The sequence below is a fragment of the Bubalus kerabau genome, chromosome 5 (assembly GCF_029407905.1).
Source record: "Bubalus kerabau isolate K-KA32 ecotype Philippines breed swamp buffalo chromosome 5, PCC_UOA_SB_1v2, whole genome shotgun sequence".
Taxonomy (NCBI): Eukaryota; Metazoa; Chordata; class Mammalia; order Artiodactyla; family Bovidae; genus Bubalus; species Bubalus kerabau.
In genome coordinates this window covers 82568520-82593700 of record NC_073628.1, presented here as the reverse complement: position 1 = coordinate 82593700, position 25181 = coordinate 82568520, and the positions used below count along the sequence as shown (strand labels likewise).

Genomic DNA, 25181 nt, shown 5'->3' with positions numbered 1-25181 from the left:
ACTTAATCAACGGTCTTATCAGAGAAGTAACGTTGTGAAACATAGAACTGTAGCTGCTCGCCAGGATTAAATGAGTAAGAGGTTTGGAGGTTGTGTGGGTGGGACAGGCTTTTTCTGGGTGCTTCCTTCTCTAACTTACCTCTTCACACCCTTCCACATTATAAACTCACAGTCTCTATAAAAACATGAGGTTAGTCGACCAGTATTGTCACCCCCAGTTTCTAATTAAGAAGACTGACACAGAGAGGTGGGACTTCGCTGAGGTCATATATACCTAGAAAGGGAGGCTCAACTGGGATTGGATTTTACTGACCTTCAGGAGATTTCTTTGTATTAGGTTTCTCTGCATTTCAGCTCAGGATCTTCAAAGCATATTTTAAAAGGCTTTTGAGGGATGTCCGTTTAAGGTGAGAAAATCGAAAAGAGAAAAACTTTCATTTTTTGTTTTATTTTAGGGGGGGAGTAAAATTTTATGGTCTTTCATTTTTGATTTAGTGGAAAGAACTTAGGTTTGGAAGTGAAAGACTCCAATTTTGACTTCTCCCCTGGTGGCAGATTGCTTTCTCTAAAGCTGTTCCCTTCAATGAGGAAACATATAAAGGGATCCTTATAAAAGGATCATGAGAATACCTGTGTTACTGTATCCTAGGGATTAATTGAGGTAAAGAGATTAGTATTTTTAAACTATAGGATGTTATTTTTTAATGCTAATACTAAAAAATACACAGAAAATTCTGTGTGGATTAATTTTCTTAGAGGAATAAAAGTAGTAGACAGACTTTGAAGTTTTCTCTAACCTCTTTGTCTTTACTGCCTGGTAAAGATATACCATGTTATGTTTCCCCATAGAAAATCAATTAATTTACCCATCATCTGATACATACATGACAGGGGAAAATTAGACTCAAATCTTGCCCTCAAGGATTCTTCTACTCTTGCAGGAGAGATAAGACACAATCTTAATCCAAAAGAGAGAGTTGTCTGTGAGGTACAGATAAAATCCTTTGAGTATGAGGAGGGGAATTGTTCCACTGAAACAATTGAGGAAAGTGTTAACAATGAGATGGATTTTTGAACTGATTTTGAAAGATAGATAAAAGAGGGACATAAAGGGGAAAGGCACATCCATCCGGCCCAGGAAGTAGTGTAGGAGTACAAAAGTGGAAAAATGAGCTTGTTTGTAGAACAGGAGTTATTTGATTGGCCTGATAGGGAATAAAGTCAGAAAGATAGGTCTGACCAAAAAGGGCCTTTGAGAGCTGTGGGTGATAGAGATTGAGTGTACGTTTTTGAGCAAATGGAATGATGTGAACAAAGCTGTACTTCAGAAGGCCAGCAATGGTTTGAAAAGAGAGCTGCTGGAAACTGAGACAAGCCTTAAGTTGCTGAGTAAAGGCAGAAATAGTAGGAGTAGAGGAGAAAATTCGAGTAGGAGAGGGATAGGAAATCAATATTGTATGAGTACTTCTTCCCCTTACACAACTTTTCCTTTTACCAAAGAATTCTGGCTGCAGATTTTCACATGAAAGCAATAGAAATCTCTAGGAGAGTATCATATCTGTTTGCCGATAGTATGGTACCTACAATAATTTCTACTTATGAGAAAAGTCAGTAGTTTGGGAGAAAGAGGTGAAAAATGAAAATGCTGTTCAGCATGAGTTTGAATTTTTACTGTGAACCGGAGTCCAGGTTTTAGAAAGAATGGTACATGGACATAGATTTGTCTTTAAATAGCTTTTAGAGAGCAAATACGTTAAGCCCACAGTTTAGTAATTTATTAACAGAGTTCGCATCCATATTATATATGAATGTCCTTTTCTTTGGGAGATAATTCTGTTTGAGTTAGAACAATGGTTTTCAACTTGTTACAAAAATAATACAAAACAACTGATAACACTTGTGAGATAATTTTCAGTGTTTTGGAAAGCTAAATAAACAATGTACATCATACATTCCAGCGATAGGATTATACCTCCTAAGTCAGATGTTAAACTTCTTTGTTGGGGACTAAAATTTGCCAGCTCTTTGTAGGGATGCTTATCGGAAACCAATCAGAAATCCTAATTAGCTGTTGTTGACACTTTGAAGAATTTCTGGATCTTGTGATTGTGTCACAATGCTGATAAGCAACATTAAATAGTCCTAGTACCTGAATTGAGGTCAACCAATTATGTATCTTTGCTTACTTAAGAAAGAACAAAGATTAATGATAAATACAGTTCCTTTGAACAAGCTCACTGTAAGTATCGAGTCCAAGGAGGGTAGCTAAAATAATAAAAGGGTTTCTAGCTGTTGAAAATGTTGAGAACTACTGAGTTAGGCGTCTGGTTCGTATGCCCAACCTTTCTCATCCAGGGTTACGAGAGGGTTAAGCACTTACGCAAAATGACTTGGTGACTATTACGTTATAACATACGAATTATTATCTTTTATTTATAATAAAAGAATTCGAGAGTATTTATTTCTGTGACTTTTAGGTTCCTGATCATTAGCTTTTTGGGAAAGCTGCTTTGTCTTGACTGTAACTCGAGTCTAATACTGTGTTTTTCTTAAGCACAGCTTCAGTCTTGTGTTGTAGAATTGATTAAATAACTAAAACAGACAAGATTTTTCTGATGAATCTGTGTTTCATAATTATAGAAAGTTATTTTAGCCTGAAGTTTGTTGTCAGACACTGTATTCTCTCTCATTCTTATTTCTCTGTTTCTTTGTCAGTTGGACCTCTTTTAATGTGTCTGATACAGGTCTAACTGGTGACTTCAGTTCTTTAGGCTTACTTTACAATAAACTTGAAGTTTAATTAATGGGGCTGCAGCAAACCGAGGATGTCATTCATGATTGTTTACACAGTTATTTTTGTGATTATTTTACTGCATGAGAATACTTATTTGTATACAATTACTTTACTTGTCTTCTTGGATTGTAATCATTATTTGTTGCCCGTAGGTTGGAGAAGCATTTGCTGGATGTTAGACAGTTGAAAGTTCTGATACCTTTTTGTCGGACTTTTTCATATTTAACTATGGATGTAAGAGATAGAGAGAAGCTTTGATAGAACAGAATCTGTCTCATTGTCCACTGATGCGAAGACTCAAATTGCAGGAACCACTTCTGCTCTTGTGAGACCAGTTACAACAGTTGTAGCCAAACCTGTTCACAACTTTTACAGTTTAGTGTTTTTCCAATTGAAGTATAATTGATTCGCAATATTGTACTAGTTTCAGAGTCACAGCTTAATTTTGGACATACTTTGATCAGTGTGTAGGTGATAGTGTATACTGTTGTGTTGCTCGTGTTTGTATTCAGCAGAGAGCATGTACACGCTGGTGCGGTGCTTCTGAATTAACACTGGGCATTCCTGTTGGTATGGTCTAGACACGCTAGCAAAATTCTAATTAATTCTAGTTAATCTTCTGAAGATGGTGTTAAATGGTGATCTCTTTAACATCTGCTATTGACTTCCCTGCTGGCTCTGCCTACAATGCGGGAGACCTGGGTTCAATCCCTGGGTCCGGAAGATCTGGAGAAGGAAATGGCAACCCACTCCAGTATTCTTGCTTGGAAAATCCCATGGACAGAGGAGCCTGGTAGGCTACAGTCCATGGGGTCGCAAAGAGTTGGACACGACTGAGCGACTTCACTTTCACTTTCCTACATATATAAGTAGCTCAGACAGTAAAGCGTTTGTCTACAATGTGGGAGACCTGGGTTCGATCCTTGGGTAGGGAAGATTCCCTGGAGAAGGAAACGGCAACCCACTCCAGTACTCTTGCCTGGAAAATTCCATGGACAGAGGAGCGTGATGCAGGCTACTGTCCATGGGGTCGCAAAGAGTCGGGCATGACTGAGCGACTTCACTTCACTTCACATACATATATAAACAGTGTCACAATATTACATATATATAGACAACATATTATTATATATATATGTGATATTATTTCATTAACCCATTAAAAATTCCTAAGAGGTAGGTGGTCTCATAATATAAAAGAAGAAAAACCACAATGAACTGAATTACTTGTACTCCAGATAAGGTACTTACATTACATGATACTAGAGAAACAAAAATGAATGGTTCAAATTTGTTGACCTTAAGAGGCTATTGTGTAGAGAAGATAAGCCATGGTCAGAAATACCTGCAAGATGGCGTGAGTACCATGAATGGTACAGAGTGGTAATTAGGAAGTGGAATAGGCAAATACAGCACGCTACTCATGTAAGGATACCAGAAATAACTCCTGTGAAGTAGACCTGCTATTTCTGTAAGCTTTTGCAGTTTCTGAGATGATTCACCTGAGGAAACAAGTGGCTTCTGTTTTCTGGAAATTTTCAGTGATAATTTGGCTGTGAAAGTGCCATTCATATAAGAAGAAATGCATCTTTATTAAGGAATTTCCTATGCAAATACTGTCCTGATCTTTACCGTGATAATACTGTACTAAACACAAAGAATTACTTTACCTTGTTCAGACTTAAAGTCACACTGGTCTCTGTGGATTTAACATTTTTCTTAAGTCACAGAACCATACACCCCGAGTTTGAAGGTACTGACTGGATGACTGATGTCAGTTCCTGGAAACAGGTCTCTAGTGTCTTCTGCAGATAATACTAGGGAATGACCATAGGAGGTAGATTGGATTTTTGTGTATACCAAATGGTCTTGCAGTGGCTTTTCGTTGCTCTTAGAACAGAATACAGGCTTCTTACCAGGAATCCGGATTCCTTCATGAACTGGCCCCTCTTGACTCTGCATTAACTAAACATGCTCCCTGGTTCAGATCCTTGCACCTTCTATTCCTTCTTTCACCATGGTGAGTCTTTTCAATAACTTTTTTTTTTTTTTGGTGATTTTTTTTGGTGATTTCCCAGTGGGCTGAAAATTGCACAGGGGAAAAGGATTTTGTTGTCAAAAACACTTTAAAATGATTTGTATAAATAAATTTGGAGACAGTCCTAATACAGTGACAGTTACTGGCAGATTTTATTTGCATATAAAGATCAAATTATTCAAAGTGTCTTCTGCTGAAGGCCAAAAGATACATGCATTCATGCATTTTTAAATGTAGCCTACAATCTTATTAATCTGGACTAAGATATGATATATAAACATCTCTCAAGTATATTTAATACAGTAGTAGTAATTTACAGTATTTTTACATGAGTAGGTGTTTGAGTCTCTAGAGTTTTGTTCTGAGGAAGCTAGAACTATTTTTCTGCTCCAAAGGGTTGCTGTTCTTTTGGGGAAATCAGCTTGAATTTATATCTTTCCCTTCATAAGTAGGTACTTTTGCCTCAGTTTGGGTAGTTCAGTTTTATTTTCAAGTTATCATAACTCAGGCAAGAGCTAGGTTTTTAGGACTCTGGTATTTCCACATTGTCAGTCCAGCAATTATTTCTCTGGCAGTATTTACTCTTTTATTCATTAAAGCATAAATTAGAACATGTATCATTTTAAAAACTTCCCATGAGTATTTCTTGTGTATTTCATCTTCCTGTGAATAGTGATGGTGTGGTCCCTGTAGTCAGCTTGTGGAGTCTTGAGTTGCTAAAAAACAAATTCAGCATGAAGTTGTTGCCAGAGGAGATTCAGCCAGATTGCCTATCTAAAGCTACCTCCCTGTTTCCTAGAGTTGCCCCTCCCTTTAATAGTTCTGTGCCCTGCCTTCTTATGGTTCGTGGTCATGAAGGTTGTAGAAATAACTTGCCTTCACCTGAATGTCTTCACACTGGATTTTTCCTTGCTTTTTTAAAAGTTGATTTTCTTTTTCCCAGAAACTTGAGGGGTCCCAATCTTATAATCCGTTAAAAACTTTAGATATATATTTCCTGGGTATTCAGGGATTTCTTTAAATAATACTGAACAAGGCTTTATAGGAATCCTTATTTACCCATCCACATAAAGGTTGTTTTTCAGTTGAAGACAGTTTTCTTTCCCTGACTTTTGTTTAAATATTTCTGGTGTTGTGTAAATCTCCTGCTTCTTAATTATAAAATTATATACAGATTCGTTCGTTCTCATACTTATTCTCTCCCATTTACATTGTTTAGATGGATTCCTGTATGTAAAGGTACTTCTAACATAGTAGGCCTTCAGCAAGTTTTGGTTAAATTGCATCAATTTGGTAAAACTCCTGTTTAGTTAAACAGATTTATCAGTCACCTGTGTGTATGTGCTCAGTCACTCAGTCGTGTCCAACTCTTTGTGACCCCATGATCTGTAGCCCACCAGGCCCCTCTGTCCATGGAATTTTTCAGGCAAGAATAGTGTGGTGGTTTGCCATTTCCTCCTTGAGGGGATCTTCCCTACCCAAGGACTGAACCTCTGTCTCCTGCGTCTCCTGCATTGTCAGGTGGATTCTCTACCATTGCACCACCTGGAAGTCCCCTATTGATCACCTACAATGTGCTGAACTCCATGCTGGTTGCTGGTAACTGGGAAGATGAATATTACCTTCGAGCATCTTGAGGTCTAGTGAGGCACACAGCTGACTCTAGTACGTGATGTAAAGGGAAATTCATCAGTCACACAGTGAATTGTAAAGACCTTAAGCTGGGCCAGTTTTGATGTTTCATAGTGTGTTTCCTTCTGGGCTGTGGCTGGTATGGAAGTTTTCTTTTTCCCTTCCCCCTGTTTTATTTTTAAATAACAGTATATTGCTGCTTTTGTATAATAGTTCATTTTTAGAGAATGAATAGTAGTAAAAGACTGAGATTTAGTGAAAAATGTCTGATGAAGAAAATAAAAACTGTAGGCCTACAGGTTGAACTATGATAACTAAGACTATCATTTAAAGTATGATAATAAGTATTTTGTATAGTTTTCCAGAAAAAGAAGTTCTTTATTGAGTAACATCTATGGATCCTTAAGACTGGGAATATGGCACTCCTAATTTAAAGTTTCCTAAATTTTTTCATAAGTTCAACAGCATAGGTGTTGGCTTTTTTCATTTTCTTTGTTTGTCTCAGTACACTGATGTTTTGTCTAAATAACATACCCTCATGCTTGAATTGTTGTATCTAATTTAGGCCTACTAATTATTAGATATTATCTTTTTTAAAGAGTAGTGAAATTAAAGATACATATTGTTACAAATTACATTTCAGAGACTGAAGTTAATGAGTTTAGTTTGTAGAATAAGTTTTTATGTCCTTACTGACAGCCCACACCAATAACTTTTATATTTAATTCTATTTCATAAACTCCATGTCAGGTTAACAAACCCAGTTTATTTTATTATATATTGAACAAAATTACTCTTTCAATAAAATTTTACTTAATTTTGAGTTCCAAAAAGTAAATGTGAACATCTTTGTCATTTAAGCATCAGCTTTCCTGAGTTGTTTTAGATAGAAGTTGCTTCTTGGTTTCACTGATGAAGTGTCATGAATTATTGTGCAGAGAAAATGAGAAGGGAAGGGCAGTAGGGTTCCCAGAGAGGAGATAACTGTTCTGGCTTAACTAGGACAGGCCTGGTTTTGTATGAACCTTCCTGAATGGGTATGTATTCAGAGTCATGGCCTAACAAATGCCTTTGACTGTTTATTCCTCCTGAAGGACAAGCTGGTGGCAGAGGAATCTTCCAGGCCAGCTCAGGTGTTTGGGAAGGATACCCAAGTGCTGGCTCTGCGGTCCTTCCAGACACCTGGGGTCACGCTGGTATTGTTAATCAAGTCACTCCCCTCCTTGTGTACATCCAGTTCTCACGTCAGAACCTAGAGCCAGTTAGGGCTCCACCGATGGCAACTGCTCTTGGCAAAGAGCTCAAATTTCCAGCACAGCATTTTGCTCTGATTTTTTTTCTAATCAAGAAGTTACGTGCTTATTATAAAGTTTAAGCAGGATGGAAGAGCATAAAGAAGAAAGTAAAAATATCTAAAATCTTACCACCCAGAGGTAATTACATTTAATATTATCCATAATAGAAAAGTAATAGGCATTGAGATACTTTTCAACTTGGTCTTTCAATTCCAAGAACACGAGCATGACAGGGCACTTCCCTTCCTCCGCCATTAACAGCTTTATTGAGCTTTACTTCATATACCATACAGTTTACCCATTTAAAGTGTACAATTCAGTGATTTTTAGTATACTGATAGAAGTGTACAACTATCGCCGTAATCAGTTTTAGAGCAGTTTGATCACACCATTAAGCATTATCACCATTCTTACCCCCCACACCCCAGGTGGCTCAGTGGTAAAGAATCCACCTGCCAACCCACTGCCGTATTCTTGCCTGGAAAATCCTGTGGACAGAACAGGCTGGCAGGTATAGCCCATGGGGTCACAAAGAGTCAGACATGACTGAGCAACTGAGCATGCACACACCCTTACCTCACCCCATTCCTTCATCCCTCCCAGCTCCTGGCAACCACTAACCTGTTTCCTGTCTCTGTATATTTGCCTGTTCTGTACATTTCATATAAATGGAATCATACAACATGTGATCTTTGTGACTGGCTTCTTAGCACAACTTTTTCACAGTTCATCTGTTTTGTAGCATGTGTCACGCATGGCAGTTTGAAAAGTAAATCATTAGCACATATTTATAAATCCAGGCATACTTTCTAAATTTTAACAGCTGAGTTTCTCATTTTAACAATTTATTTTCATGTGTTAAAGTTGTATACAGTGAAAATAATGATTAATTCCAAACATTTAAAAAATAAATAGGTTATAACCAAAGCAGAAAGGCTTCCTCATATTTTTTATAAAACCCAACATGTTAAAATGTGGTAAATGGTGTAAAGTAGAATTGTGTAGTGGTTTTCTGTGTCAAATTGATTGTATATAGAGAAGAATGCTGGACAATTTATGAAATCTCTTAGGTTTATTGTCTTGTCTCCCAGGCACATTTTCTTGCCCAGCATTGTCCTGCCTTCACTTTTACCCCCATATCCAAGAGCATTAGCTTAGAAACTTCATACTTTTTTTTTTTTTTAAACTTCATACTTTTTTGATTCTCTTCTCTTACAAAAGTAGGGAAGAACAGACATGGTCTTCGAAAACTTCTGTGTTAAACTTTTAGAGTGAAAACAGTTTTCTTAGTTAAAAGAATTTCACCTCTTCACTTAAGGATGAGGGAACGAAATTGTGTGAATTTCCTTAAGAATGTTTTGAGGTGTTCTCATATTATTAGATGCTGCCTCTCATCCCCAGATGAGCCTGGCCCATGGAATTGGGTCCCCATCCCCTCCCTCCCACTTTGCCTAATATTAATGTTGCCTAAAACTTTTAAGTCTAGGCAGATTCTTCACATTTCTTAGAAAATTTAGTATTACCCAATTTTGTATTTATACTTATTATCTCCTTTCAAATTTTTGAAGTGGAAAATCTTTAAAAACATAGGTAATTAATAAATCTGGAAACAGGAAATAAGAATGCCTATGAAAGGAGGGAGAAATAATTATCTTAGTTGTCTGGAGACTAATAGTAACTCCTGCTGACTACCAGAAAGTTCTAATTTTCAAAAAGGGAGCATACTGGTTGACCAAGAAGATCACGGACAGAAGACATGTGCACATAGGAGGAGCATAAAGCTCATTTGAGAATTTAAAAGGCCAGTGTACCCAGAGAGAAACAGAGTATGAGTTGGATGAGTTAGGGTACAGTTACATCATGGGGAGAAAGCACTGGATTTTGGTATTTATCTTTAGATCAGTGGAAAGCTATTGAAGAGATTTTACTAAGGGAGATGATTTGATCTGGTTTAGTTATTAAGCATTACTGGTTTCTGTGGGGGAGGGGAGAGGTAGGACAATCAGGATGAACAGATTAATTAGATGATGCCACATATAGTCTAGTGATAGTGATGGTGTTAGTAGCTTCTGTGTCTGACTCTTTGCAACCCCGTGAACTGTAGCCCACCAGGCTCCTCTGTCCATGGAATTCTCAAGGCAAGCATACTGAATTGGGTTGCCATTCCCTTCTCCAGGGGGTCTTCCCAACCCAAGGATCGAACCTGAGTTTCCTGCATTGCAGGCAGAGTCTTTACCTTTTAAGCCACAAGGGAAGCCCCATGTAAAATAGTCTAGGCTGGTGTATTTTATGTCCCTAAATACATTTGTATTTATAGTTTATGTTTAGTATTGACATGTTGAATACATTATAAAATGTGAAATTATAGAAATGTAAAAAGAATGAGAAAACATGAACAGAAGTAGAAGTACTACTATTTTCTTTCCCATCGCAGGGTATGATTAGTATTCTGGGATATGAACCCCACTTTGCAAACCAAAAGATCCTGAATCAAAACAACAGATCATGGAACATGAACAGTGATAGTGGAGATGGTTTGGAGAGAGAAATGCAGAGATTGTATTCATAGGACTTGGAAATAAGTTGAATAGTAGTAATAGAGGGAAAGGAATCCCCAGGTGGCTCAGTAGTAAAGAATCCACCTGCCAGTGCAAGAGCCACAGGAGACTTGGGTTTACTCCCTGGGTTGGGAAGATTCCCCTGGAGGAGGAAATGGCAACCCACTCCAGTATTCTTGGTAGAATAATCCCGTGGAGTGAGGAGCCTGGAGGGCTCCTTCCATGGGGTCACAAAGAGTAGGACACCACTGAGCACACAAACAGAAAAAAGAGGTGAAGAGAGCCCTAGATATCTGGTTTGCATACCTGAATAGATTAGAGAGTTAACCAGATGCTGTAGTCATGAGCTCAACATCTTTGTTAAAGCATTCTGCCTGAACGTGCTGCTTTCTCTGAGCATATTCTTACTAATTTCTTAGTAAGGAAGGACAGGTAGGGGTGGGGGTGGGGGGATGGAGGTGGTAAGGTGATTGATGGACAGGCCTTGATCTATGCTCAGGAGGAAGAAGCAGAGACATGAATGTTGGACATGAGTTACTCTTGCCTTTGGAAGTGTCGTATAGACCCTGCAGCTTGACTCTTCAGTTTCTTTAGCTGGAGGCAGTCACTCATTCCACATCCAAAGGGCTTAGAAAAACAAAACAGGTGTTGGAATGATGCTGTTGCCAAAGCCTAATCAGTTATCAGCAATTTATCAACTGTGAGCAGTCATCTTCATACTTGCTTAGAAAGAAATAAAATGCGTTTGAGGCCCTAATTTAGGGGAGAACTAAAGAAATGAAGAGGGGTGGGGAAACCCAATCATACAAACAGTTTTGCCTAAGACTCGGTAATTTAGAAAAAGAGAGCGGTGATGTTTTTTTCACTCGTGACTATGGACACGTAATGTTTCATTTCCTGAGGTATGTAAGATTTTCCTTTGTTAAAAACTATATGTATTTTAAAACAGTTTGAAATTCTTTTGAAAATGTTTTAAAATACCACTTTAAAAATACCACACTTTGAGTAAAATTTACTATTTGTAAGTCTCATGTGGTTTATTTAGCACAGTGCCCTGCAGATAGAGTACGTTTTTCCTCCCATTTTTATTGAGGTATAATTGACAAAATTGTAAGATGTTTACAGTGTACATCATGATGATTTGATATATGTATAAGTTGTGAAAGGATTTCTTCCATCTGGTTAATGCAGCTATTGCATATTTATCTTTTTTGTTTGGTTCATTGGTGGTTTTGTTTGTTAAGAACATTTATGTTCTTTTCTCAGAAAATTTCAGTTATACAGTACATTGTTATCAACTGTTATCAACTATGTTTTACATTAGATCTTCAGTCTTTATTCATTTTATAGCTAAGAATGTGTACCCTTTTACTAGCCTATTATCGATCCACCCCACTCCCCAGCCCCTGGCAATCACTCTTCTACTTTCTGTTTCTGTGAATTTAGCTTTTCTAGGTTCCACATCCAGGTGATTCCATGCAGTCTTTTCTTTGTCCAGCTTATCACAGTTAGCATAATACCTTCAAGATCCATCCACATTGCTGCTAATAATAGTATTTCCTTTTTCCTATGGCTGAATAATATTGCAGTGTTTGTATATTAATATATATATTAATATAGTGTATCTTCTTTGTCCATTCATCTGTTAATGAACACTTAGGTTGTTTTGTATCTCAAGTTTTGTGACTGTTGCTGAACTGAACATGGGAATGCAGATTATTTCTTCAGTTACCTGTGTTCAGTTCCTTTGGGAATATACCAAGAAGTGGGATTTCTGGGTTATATGGTAGTTCTGTTGTTAATTTTGGGGGAAATTTCAATATTGTTTTCCATAGTAGCTGCCCTAGCTTATATTTCATGGTACCTACTTTTTGAAGAGAGGCACCCATACCACACTGCAGCATCTTCATTCTATTCTAGATGTATTAGAACAAACACAAGCACATTTGCTTTTAGTCAGTTCAGTTCAGTCGCTCAGTCGTGTCTGACTCTTTGTGACTCCATGGACTGCATCATGCCAGGCTTCCCTGTCATTCACCAACTCCCAGAGCTTACTCGAACTCATGTCCATTGAGTCAGTGATGCCATCCAACCATCTCATCCTCTGTCATCCCCTTCTCCTCCCACCTTCAGTCTTTCCCAGCATCAGGGTCTTTTTCCATTGAGTCAGTTCTTCCCATCAGGTGGCCAAAGTATTGGAGTTTCAGCTTCAGCATCAGTCCTTCCAGTCCAAGGGACTCTCAGGAGTCTTTCTCCAACACCACAGTTCAAAAGCATCAATTCTTCAGCACTCAGCTTTCTTTATAGTCCAACTCTCACATCCATACATGACTACTGGAAAAACCATAGCTTTGACTAGATGGACCTTTGTTGGCAGAGGTCTCTGCTTTTTAACATGTTTTCCTGCCCTCTCACAACTGCTGGCAGTAGCTCTTGGCAGTCATGATGATGGTAACCTGGGGCCCTCGTGGCGACCACTGTTAATTTGGATGCTGGTGCTGTGCTCACTCAACAGACCAGCTTTCCAGAGAGCACAAACCAAATGAAAACCAGCTCTAAGCAAACATTTTCTCATTTAATCCTCAGAAAAAATGCTGAGATGGGTAGTATCCTCATTACAAGTTGCTTTGAGATTAATTGCTGTGACAGTGAAAACCTTTAAGGTTAAAAATGTGAATACTAAGAATCTACTATACTAATTCTGTATAGCAGTAACAGTAATACTGATCAAGTGACATCTTGTCCTTTTCTCCTACTAGTATCTCACCCAAGGTTTCTGTACTTCCCTGCTTGTACAAAACACCTAACTATAAAGTATGTTAAAGGGTGGAGAAAGCCTGAGGGATAGCTGTTTTACAAACTATTAGAAATATATGAACAACCATGACAAGGCTATTTCACGGTCAGTGTGGCTAATAGAGATGGGTCATTTTTCTTTTCTTGAAGTCTAACATAGAGGTTAAGTTTTGCTTTTTTGATACATCTTAACCTCCTCAGTTCGTGTTTTTCTTTAGGGTCCATCCTTATTTCTCTAAGCCCTAATCCTATTTTAATATGCTGATTTAAAGAGAAATGTCCCTTTTTTTCTTTTTCTAACTGAATTTCTTCAATCCGAACACTGAACCTTCTTTTCCCATATTCTATGCTCCTCCCTCAGTTGAGCAGAGAGTCAGCAGCATCAGTATTAAGCAGGAAGTGCTGTTAGCCTTATGCATATGATGGAATGAATAATTTAGTATCTTCGGGAAATGCAAACTGCAGTAGAACTCAATCTAGCTTATCAGAATTTAGATCAGTACTTTACAGGATGGTATGAAAAGTCAGTAGGAAAAAGATGTTTAAAGATACCAGGTTGCATAGAATATTGCATAATTGTTTAAATTGTCACGAGATTGGGAGTTTTGTGTCTTATGTGGTAATAATGTTTTACCTGCATTCTGACAAATGTCAGATGACTTTTTGCCAAAATGATTGGTAATGGAATGTGGCAGTTTCTTTGCTGTCAGAGACGAGATAATTTCTCAGGTTTTTCCTGTAAGTTTTTAATATTTTTCTTATTTTTTAATCCTTTAAATATAAATGAAAGGAACTGAAAGGTAAAACCTGAAGACTAGGCATGTTTATTTAATAAAGGCTTTATAGAAGTAGTCATTTACAGACATCGGTAAGACAGATTTTTTTTTTTAAGTTTAAACTTAAAATATAATTACTGATTGGCATGATCTGATTAGGCTAGTAGACATTTTATATGTGTGCCTGTGGTCTTTTTTATGTCATTACTGTAAATAATTGTGCATGCTACTTTAATAATAATTGATTGGGTGGGTGGAAGTACTTAGCAAAGGTGACATTCATTAGTCTTGTTTGTGTTTAAAAAATCTGCTGTATTTAATACCTTTAAAGCAAGATTTAAACTTAATTGGATTGTATTAAATCTAATTTCTATAAATGATAAAGATTTTCTTGATTATTTAAGATTTATTACCATTTGCAGGTGTATATTCTTAAAATATAAATTGGTTTGGTTCTGATTCTATGCAGACTTTTTTTAGTTAGCATATATTGTATTATTAAAGAATATAATTTTAAGGGAAATACTGTCTTGTTTGCCTTTCTTCAGTCTTTCTTAAGTCAGTATATTTTTAACTTGTTCACTGTTTCTTGATTAATACTGATTGGAAGAGAAAATCTTTCCCAAGCTGAAAAGAATTTCTTTAGTATTTTATAGAAAAGTATTGATGTAAAGTTCTGAATGTTATTAATGTAAAACTAAAAGAAATTTAGTTTTTTTTCCCCCCACCCTAATTTTGAGTGTCATCTTGCTTTTATAAAAACCTTTTCATAAATTATCACTTCCTCCTCATTGAATTTTTTCACTTAAAGAGAATTTATCTCGTTAATATTCAAAGTAAATTTTAGTGTAGATAGCCTAAATACTAAATGGCCTTTTGATGTGGCCACACATTTTTAGTAAGATTTTTTTTCAAATGTGTATGCATATACACATGTTGAAGAAAAAAGGAAAAGTAAAATGTGGCTTGATAAAACAATAGTTTTGATGTTTTTCAAAGTGAAAAATGAAGATATTCTTACTTTACATCAATGAATATGTAACACTTTAATTGCTGGAGGCTGTTTAAAATGGCTTTGATCTTTTTCAACTAGGAGAAATGAGTTCAGCTCATGTTAAGCTAATCATAAGCATTTCCCTTAAATTTTGTTCAGCTGCAGCTTCTTTTAAATGAGCAATACTGAAAGAGGGTAACTATCGTGAAATTAACTAATGGCCAAAGGTTTGACTCCCTGTATCTCAGATCCATTTACGTTTTAAGATAAATTGTAAAATGCAAATTGATGCATTCTCTGATTGTGTAACTCAGGAAATAATTAAGCTGTAAGTGCATCATTTGATCTGTGGCTTATTATAGGGTTTTTCCACAAAAAAAAAAAAAAAAAAAAACACATAAAATTTTTTGAAAAAATTATGTCACAGAGGATACGTTTGTATTAAATTACAGAGTTTCCAGAATGAGGGTCTAGCTAGGACGTATGTATAATACATTTTGAACCTTTCAAAGCACCTTTTAGTTTATGTGAAGTTCTTCAGATGGCCCCGTTGTCTTTTGAAGCTTCTAACACCAAGGTGTCTGTTGCAGCCCAGAGCAAGGTTACTGCTACCCAGGACAGCACTAATTTGCGATGTATTTTCTGTGGTAAGCAACATTATGTTTACATTACTTTTTCAAGCTGTGGTACATACTTCTTGCGCATTTCCATAACTTTTGTTTCCTTAGGCCATGGTCTGGTTTGTGGAATTTGGGATATATAGCAAGCTACTGTTTTATGTTGTGATATTTGTTGTGGTTCATGTAGGTGATTTGGTCAGCTTTTGAGTTGGCTTCCTAGCGAGGGTTTAGTTAAAATTAGTATCTCAGAACTAATACTTATTCACTTCTTCCAACATGAATGAGAGGGATTTTTGTTTGTTCGTTTTTGTTTTAAACTATTTTGTTTGAGAGCAGTCTTTTAAGTTAGAGTTTTAGAGGGAAAGTTTTATCCATCTTACTATGATATCAGGAGTGTAATTGGGATTTACTGGAAGGGAGCGTTTGCTTAGCTTGAATTAGTTTCCAAATGTACATGTTGTGAGGCAGCTGTGAGCTCTTTCATGCTTTGATAGGTTGATTTCTGATCGACAGCCTTCTTGATTCAGTAGGTTAGATATCTGTGGTTTAGGAGTGAATTTAGGCTTATAGTGTGTTTTCTTTCACTCTCACGCTCATATACACATGTGTGCACATATATGTGTTGTTTGCATGGACAAATCAGTTATGTCACTTAGCCTTTTTTCCATATTACAGTTAATCAAGTATATGCATATCCTTCTCCTTACACTAGGATATATCTGCATATGTAAACATTTACACACACACACAGACATACATCTGAATTCCTTTTAGTTTCATTTGATTCTAAAACTTTGGTTTTGAAAACCCCAGTTCAAAAAGTGACTTTCAAATCTTACAGGCGCAGCAGCCCCCGCCTTTGACTCAGATATGCCTTTTTTACTACTGTATACCTTAACTGGCCAGATTATTTTATGAGAGATAGAATGATAAACACTACTAAAATGTTATATGAACAGTTCAGCCATGTATCTTTATTTTATCCATGTGACTCAGAGTTCTTGATATGCTCCTTCAGTACTACTAATATTGTTTCTTTACCTATAAAGAGAATTGTTGTAAGGTTGATATACTTGCTGGTTTAGGCAAGGAAATATGTGTTATAAATTGCCCCCCAAAATGAAAATTCTGCTGCATTCCTTAATCACCTGAGGTTTTATTTTATGATTGTTCCAGGTGACAGTTATAGGAGTGGGCCTGTCATGCGGCCCTGTATAAACGCTTCACTCCTTCTCAGATTCCTCAGTTAATCCTTGCAGATTAAGTGTTTAATTAGTAACTTTTAATTTTGATTTTTCTGCCTCCTCCTGGGGGTTCTTCCAGGCCATCTTTTGGAGTAGCTGCGAGTGTGATTGTTCCTGTTTGTGTTATTAGGACTCTGTAGCTCTTTTTGAAAACTTACTTGATGTTCTATACTTTGCTACTTAATATGTGGGGTTTCACATGCAGAATAATAGAGTTTACCCAGTTGCAGAGAAGAGATTTGGCCTTCATAAAGGTGAATTTTTTAAGCTGTAAAATAAAAGCAAATTTCCCCCATTATTACCTTTGATTGATTGAACTGTGTGCAAACAATATAATTACCACATTGCTAAGTTTAAACTTGATTGTATTGTGTATAATAACACTTATTTGTCTTTTAGTCCTGTGTTTTTAAATAGTCTGTGGCTAAGTGTGAAACAAGATATGGGAAAATTAAAACGTGACAATAAGTGAAATGTGCTTTAGCCAAAACTCAGTACTAAAGTCAAGACTGAAATGCCATTCATTCCTGGTTTATACAGACGTTCTGTTCTGATTTCCATCATTTGTAAATTACTGTATCAGCGACATGGACACATTTTCTTTATTAGAATCAGTGATTTACATACTTTGCTACATGAATCCTAGCCAGGACACATTAAGACCAACTATTGTCTCTGGCTCTGGTAATAAAACAGAAAAAAACTTAACTCTCATATAGCTACTGTTCTTTATGATACTAGAGTAGGGACAGAGCAGGTTCACTTGTCTCTTCTCCCTTTTCCCTCCAAAAGAACTGTTGACTATCCTGTGATGCTCCTAAAATGTTGTTACTTAACCCACTTGTTAGAAAACTACCTTTTTTTTTTTTGGCATTCTATGAGAACACAGATACTCATGTAGACATATGACCTGTGTGCAGTGACCAGTAGTTGTGTTACAGAAAGTACAGTGGCAGCTGACAGCCTGTACTCTCACCTGCTGCTTCATGTTGTGTGGTGCCTTTGGTATAATTTACCAACTGTGTAGTCCCATAGAGTGTTGGGCAAGAAGAAAGAATGTAATCGTGTACCTGAAGTTCATAGTTTACCTAGAACTCTTACTTAATCTCACCGTACATTTATATTATTTTTAAATGCACATAAATTTCAATGTGCTTGTTAATTGTGAGTTGACCGTATTGATAAAGAAGAAACAAAATAACCAGATTAAATATGGATGTGAGAAAATGCTGGGGGAGGAGGCTTCTCCTTTTCTATTCCCACCCCCACCCCTTTTAAAGAAAGTTTTTGGGAAGATAACCCATTATCACCAAGAACCATGTAGAAAAGAATTTTAAAGAGTGTCTTTTAGTTCTTGGATTCCTCCCATTTAAAAAGGATCTTCCTTATTGTAAACTATTTTTACAATTAGCAATATAAGCCAGAAAATACTACCCACATTTTTTAAAGCTCCTTTTAAAACAAGTTTGCTGAGTAAACTTAAAACTTAAAAAAAAAAATCCAAATTAGTTTTTATGAATTGCTAAAAGAGACCTTTCTCACATTCAGATTTTTTTGTGAGTTATATCAAACTTTCATTAGTTTAATTTAAAAAACCTTTAAATGAAATCAGTAGGATTGAATTGAGATATGTTGAAACTTAACATCAAGAGATTTTAATTGGTGAATTTAATCTATTAATATTATTGTTACAATAATAATTACAGTGCCTGGTATAGATGTGTTAGGATCAAATTTGAGATTGATGCCAAACAAATCCGACATTCACCTGATTAATTATTTGAGCCGCATGAGGTTTTAACTTAAATATCCAAACATTATTTTTGAAAATAGTTAAACCATGATGGTCTTATGAGTTGCCCATTTTAAATACTCACATTTAATATTTTTTGATAAATATAACTTTGGAAGTACTGCCTCCGACTAGTTTATATGTTTTCAAAAGTACCCTCCCTCCTTGTTTGTCCCCGTCCTTCGGCCAGAAGAGACAAGTAATGTACACTGAACATTAGTGTATGGCTTAATACGGCAGTCTATTTTTGTATCATTATCTTGATATCAGAAAGGAGAGAATTCCAGTCTGTTTACTAGACACTATATATTTTCATTTGTGCAAACATTTCAATGCATTTTTAATTTTGGAAGCTTTTTGATTTTTTGTTGTTGCTGTTACTGATGACATGGAATTAATATATTTTTATATTTCCTTTATGTGGCTCTTAAAATAGCAGAGACTTTTAGGAAATCTAGTGAAGTATTGCAGTTGTCATCTAATTTGTCTTCAGAGGACAAATTAAATGATTAAAAACATGTAAAGAGATGAGGGAAAAATTAGTAGGTAAGTTCAGATCAAATTATTTTTTTACACTTGGGATATAACAAGTACTGTATTATATTCTAATGAACCTTATCGTTCTCTTTGTGAAATCTCCACTAGTATAAAATAGATACTTTGGGCTGTTAACTCAGATTTACAAGAATTTGCTTTAGCACTTAGAAGCATTTATTTATTAACTGTCTTTTATACTAGTGGTCTATAAAAACACTTTCAAAATATCTGCCAGGGGCCTTTGCTAGCACACTAGAATTCACAAATATGTATAGCATTATCATTATGCATATATTTCTCTCCAAGAGTGAAAGATAACTACTATTTCTTTATTCTCTTCTTTACTGGATTAAATTCAAGATTGTTCTATTATAACTATAAGCATTGTATATTAGGTCCAGTATTTTATTTATCTCATTTTGTGACACAATTTTTATATCCAGTGACATTAAAATGTCCCATTGTTTAGTGGCCTTCTTTATGAGATGCTAAAAATGGGTCTGCATTTTATATGACATGGGAATGAATGGTCATTAGTTTCTCATGACAGAATCGTGTTGGTTTGAATGCAGGTTTTTTGTTTTGTTTTACCCCAAGTGAAAAATTATTGCAGTTATCTCTGTTACATTAAAAAGTTCAGATAAGTAGATTAATTATATGTGAAAGTTTAGCAAATGTTTGTTTTCACCAGTGCTGGAAATGCCAGGCCGTTAAATAAGAATGGCAACTTAAAGTGGGCAAGTTTGATAAATGCATTAGCGTGCATCAGTCTAGTAATAAGGTTCTCATGCTTTCTCTCTCCTGTTTTTCATTTCCAGTGTTCTATTTAGGTGAGTTTTTGAATTCTGATTTTTCATTTAAGTTCTCCCTCTCCACTTCATGAATAAGTACCCCAAAGAGAATGTCTCATTGTCTTAGAAAATGTCAAGCTTAGGTGCCTATTCAGATGCTCATTGAACACTTGTTTTACTCAAGCTCTTCATATATAAATGTTTATTTTTCCTTTATTGTTGATGTTTTCCATTTGTTTCAAGTAAGCCTTCTGGAAATAATGACAGTATTTTGTTGCAGTCTTTCATTTGCTGTGTGTTATATGAAGCTTATATTTTATTTTGCTAAACAAAAAGAAGAAACATTTGTAATTATGTGATGGTTTTATGTTATTCTCATGATTTTACCTCCTCTGTCCAGCACAATGTAAAGATAATGTTCATTTATAATGTTTCCCTCCCTTTTTAGGGCCAACATTGCCTAGACAAAATTCACAACTACCTGCCCAAGTTCAGAATGGCCCATCACAAGAAGAATTGGAAATTCAAAGAAGGTAAATTCCCAAGTTATTATTTGCCCCTGTCTACTGCAGAAGACCAGTCTGTGAACATCTGATATTGAAAGTAGATTGTGTCTCATCACGAACTGTGTACTGTTAAGAAGTCTTCAAGACATCTTATTGTTATAGCTGTTATAAATTAATCTGTGATTGTTACGGCTGTCAAGTGACTAATTTGGAAGGTTGAAGTAGTGTTGACTGTATAAGGCATTGGACATTAGATATGACTTAGTAATGAAGTGTATAGTCATTCTGATTTTGATTAAACTGCTGGTTTAATGAAATCAATAATATTATCTTCATTATTTTCAGTGTAGTGTAGAAATACATTTGAAATTATAATACAGCTTCATCTAGGGATTTTTTTTTTCTGAATTAGCAAAATAGTCTCTAAATTATAAGCTACTTTATAACAAAACAGTTTTATAAAATTCAGGTACAATCAGTAACTAAAATTGAGCTAGTCAAACCAGGTGTCCTACTTAAAAGAAAGGAAAACTTTTTGGAGATGTTGATGTTGCTTTTTGTTACTAGTAGATTACCCCTGTTTTGTTCTGGAAATTGATAGCCATCATGTAGATGGAATTTTCCAGTTGAAAGGCATTTGCTCCGTGCAGGCCAGTATTTTTTATTGTTGTCTTTGATTTGGACCTCACATCTGAAACATTCTTTATATTCTTTATGTTATTAATACATGTGCCACGTTTCCCTGACGGATGGTCAAGGGACCTCTTGCTGTGGTTCTGTGTTGGTTACTTTGCTGTGTAACTACTTAGTTCTTGAAGAATGCCCTCCAGGATCTCCCAAAATGAGTTTTGCTTTTGACAGTCTGTATCTTCAGATAGTTCCAGAAATAGCCTCCATATTTGGTGAAACTCTGTCTGCCCTTTAGAGTGATGCTGTGACAGATATGAATAAAATGAGTTTCTGTAGAAATAAAGAAAATTGAAAGGACATAATCATTTCAGTTCTGTGTTGAAAGTTTTAAACATACTAGGATAATTCTAACAGAAATTGTAATGATCTGTCTCTCACACACACGAAAAGAAAAGTAGTTAATAAAAATTATCATAGGGGACTTCCCTAGTGGTCCAGTGGTTGACTCTGTCTTTGCACTGCAAGGGGCACATGTTTCATCCCTGGCCAGGAAACGAACATCCCAATGTTAAGAGTAGTAGATTTGTAGAAGGCTAGGAAGAACCAGGAGAAAACCCTGAACATAGTTAAGTACATAATCTTTGGGTGATACAAAGTGGGCAAGCAAACAATCCCAGACACAGTTGCTGGAGGCCAGGACAATAGAGAATAGAGACAGAAACCATCTGCTAGTACTGCTGACTCATTCAGGGTCACAGGTGGGACATCCGCTTTGCACAGGGCTGTCAAGAACTTGCAGCGTACACTTTTAGTTGGAAGTGAGTATTTTAAGTGACTTTTTAGTAATTGTTACTAGAACACCATGCCTCACATATGTTTTTTCTCTTTTCAAAGTGTTCATCTGAGCGAAGTTTTTCTCTTTGTATATAAGTAGATGCTTTAGAGTTTGAAAAGTGGACATGTTTACATTACTTGTTTAGTTGAAGACTTGAACTCAGTCATTTTGAAGCATAAAATCCAAACTTCTGAAAAGTTCATATAAATTTTATATTTTTTGTCCACAGTCACGCATAGACTGCTTTCTCCTTCCACATGACACCAACCAGTTTCCTTCTCTCGCCAATATTTATTTCATCTTCATTCCTTTTCTTTATTCTCCACCCACTTCTTTTTTATTCTTATGAAATCTGCCTGTGTCTCCACAGATCTACTGGACATGCTGCTTCCATCATTTACTTAGACTAGTACCACTTCTCTTTCTTCCTTTTGATACTTGAGAATCTCTTCTTTTTGCTAACCCTTCTCCTTTTCTCTCCTTTTTGTACCTCTTTGTTTTCTTATGTAAGGCTTTACACTAAACTATCTTTATTTTTTCTTTCTGCACACAATATAACCTTTGAAAAATTGATGGTTTGGTTGGGTCTTGTAGTTTTATGCTGATGGCTTCAAAATCTACAGCCCCCAGCTCCTAATTATCCAGTAGAGATCTAGACCCATATTTCCAGTGAAATGGAGTAGAGTCATGGGTCCTTTTTGAGAACTGGGAGGAAGTGGTGAACTACTGCCTCCTTCCATCCTGTCCCCCGCTGCAGACACACCCTTCAGATATGTGTGTGATTGTGCACACGTCTGTCCTTACATGGTCCAGAGGATCACGGACCCCTTTAATTCCAACAATGGATGTTCAATGAGAATTCCTGTGTAGAGCTCGTCCACCTGGGTATCCCACTGATGCCTCAGTTTAAACCCTTATGATGTCATTCGTAATGTACATTCCTTCTTCTCTCTAATATTTTTCCCAGAATTGCTACTTGGAAAGTCTATAATTATCTTCATTCATGATATCTATTCAAGTACAGTTCATTCTTTCTTTCTCTAAAAGCCTGTTGGGTTTACTGTTCTAATATTCTCATTGGTAGTAGCTTTCTCCAGTATTTATTCTCCTATATACTACTGTAGATTGGACTTTCTAGTTTTTCTGTCTTTAACCTAGATCCCTTTCAGTTATTCCTACTTTATTACTGCCAGATTAATTTTTTTTATTAAACTTTTTTTGCTCAAACAGTACAGGAGGGTCTCAAGTTAGGGAGGGTAATCTGCTGCACAGTTGTGCCTTCTCCTCATATCAATCACCAGATTTAAACATTTTTAACCATTTCTACCTTAAGTACTTTTGGTGAGTTCTCCCATAGTAATTTGTTTATATTTCTATTTTTTGATTAGTCACATTACAGAGAGTAGCTATTGAAACTTTGCTATGAAAAATGAAGATTTCTTTACCCTGCCAATTATGAGTAGTTACTATTTTCAGTTCTTCTAAGGCTTTGCTGGTAGCTCAGCAGTAAAGAATCTGCCTGCCAGTGCAGAAGACACAGGTTTGATCCCTGTAGAAGGAAATGTCAATTGACTCCAGTATTCTTGCCTGGAGAATTTAATGGACAGAGGAGCCTGGCGGGTTATAGTCCATGGGGTCGCATACAACTGAGTGACTAAACAACAACAGTCTTAGACAATATGTCTTAACTCCTAACTCTGTAAGAGGAGTGCAGTAGTTCTGCACATCCCGCTGCCCCCTTTCTTCCATTCTGCAACCTAGCTTTGGCAGACACGTCATCTTTTTTATTATTCTCAAGGTTTATACATTTGCAGTCTTTCTGTTACTATTATTAAATTTTTGTCTTTATGTTATGTGATCTTTTTTCCCCCTTTCTAGAATCCATTTAACCTTCTTAGTAACCACAGTAGTCTGAGTTTTCACCAAGATGTGATTAGATTAGGTTTTGGGGTCCTCCCCTATTTATTAAGCTCAATACTTAGTGGACTGTTTCTGTTTAAGACTTAGCCGCCACAACTAAATTTTTAAGAAGTTTTAATTTCTTTAACCATTTCCTTCTGTTTCTTCTGTTCTCTTTTTGGGGAGCTCCTACTGATCAAATGCTGGGCCTCTTGAGTTATTTCCTTATGATGCTGGTGTTTTCTCATTTCCTGCCTCTGTTTCTTTGTTCTGTATTCTTAGTGATATTTTTTAAGATATTTATTTATTTATGGCTACATCAGGTCTCAGCTGTGGTGCACAGCTTAGGAGTGCATGGGCTCTGTAGTTTGTGTTGCACAGGCTTAGTTGCTCTTAGGCATATGAGATCTTAGTTCCCTGACCGGGGATTGAACCTTTGTCCCTTGCATTGGCAGGCAGATTCTTAATCACTGGACCACCAGGGAAGTCCCTTCTTGGTGATATTTTTACCTGTACATTCTAGACCAGAACTGTCCAGTAGAAATAGAAGCTACATATTCAATTAAAATTTTTCTAGTAGCCATACCAGCAGAAGTAAAAAGAAACATAAAATTATTTTTAATGATTAGGGAGCAGAGGGATGACTGGTGAATTTTCTTCAGATAATGTGTGTGTTTCTTCATCAGCTTGATTATGGTTGTGTTTCACATTTCCATCCTCTCATATCTGCTCGTCTCAAGTTAGGTCTTCCCCAGCTTCTTCTCATGTCTGCTTCAGCCATCCTCCTTGTATGTTCTGGACTCTGGATGCCTCCACTCTTTAGTCTAGTTGTGTTCAAGGCTAAGTGTTTTTTTGTTCTAAGTGCTTATAGTACATGAAGGTGAGGAGTGGTGGACAAAAAGCCTCTACCAGATTGGAGGGAATGTGGCATGGTGTAGTAGAAGGTGGTCAGTGCTGTGGGGAGAAGTAGAGCTGAATAAAGGGAATATATGTTGCAGGAAGGCAGGGGAAGTGGTTATAACTTTAAAGAGGTTGGTTGGAGTGCATCTTCCAGAAATGAACGGAAGGAGTTAGCAGAGTAGATGTCTAGGTAAGCGCATTGCAACAGAGAGAATGGTTCTGCAAAGCCTTAAGGCAGGACTGTGCTCACGTGTGTAGGGAGGAACAAGGAGATGTTGAGGCTTTAGCTGAGAGAACAGATGCAAAAAAGGAGAGTCGTATCATGCAGGACCTTGCAGGCAATTATAAAGAATTTATCTTTTATTCTGAGAGAAATGAAGTACCCATTGGATGATTTTGATGGGAATGATCTGGCTTAAAATTTTAACAGAATTAGTCTGGCTGCTCTAATTCTGTTAATTATGGGATTCCCTGGTGGCTCAGATGGTAAAGAGTCTGCCTGTGATGCGGGGGACCAGTGTTCTATCCCTATCAGGGAGATCCC

At 36.5% G+C, this 25181-nt stretch overlaps 1 protein-coding gene across 10 annotated transcripts in view; it reads left to right on the top strand.

Moving 5' to 3' along the window:
• The window catches only part of ENAH (ENAH actin regulator), a 159971-nt gene that overhangs the window by 98019 nt on the left and 36771 nt on the right, over positions 1-25181 (top strand). For 6 of the 10 annotated variants that reach the window (XM_055582002.1, XM_055582001.1, XM_055581999.1 and 3 more), the window contains exon 4: positions 20316-20400. In XM_055582002.1, the coding sequence (XP_055437977.1) occupies positions 20316-20400 (85 nt within the window). Of the gene's footprint in view, positions 1-15473; positions 15531-20315; positions 20401-25181 lie in introns of all 10 variants that reach the window. The other 4 variants (XM_055581998.1, XM_055581997.1, XM_055581994.1 and 1 more) reach the window with 1 other exon arrangement.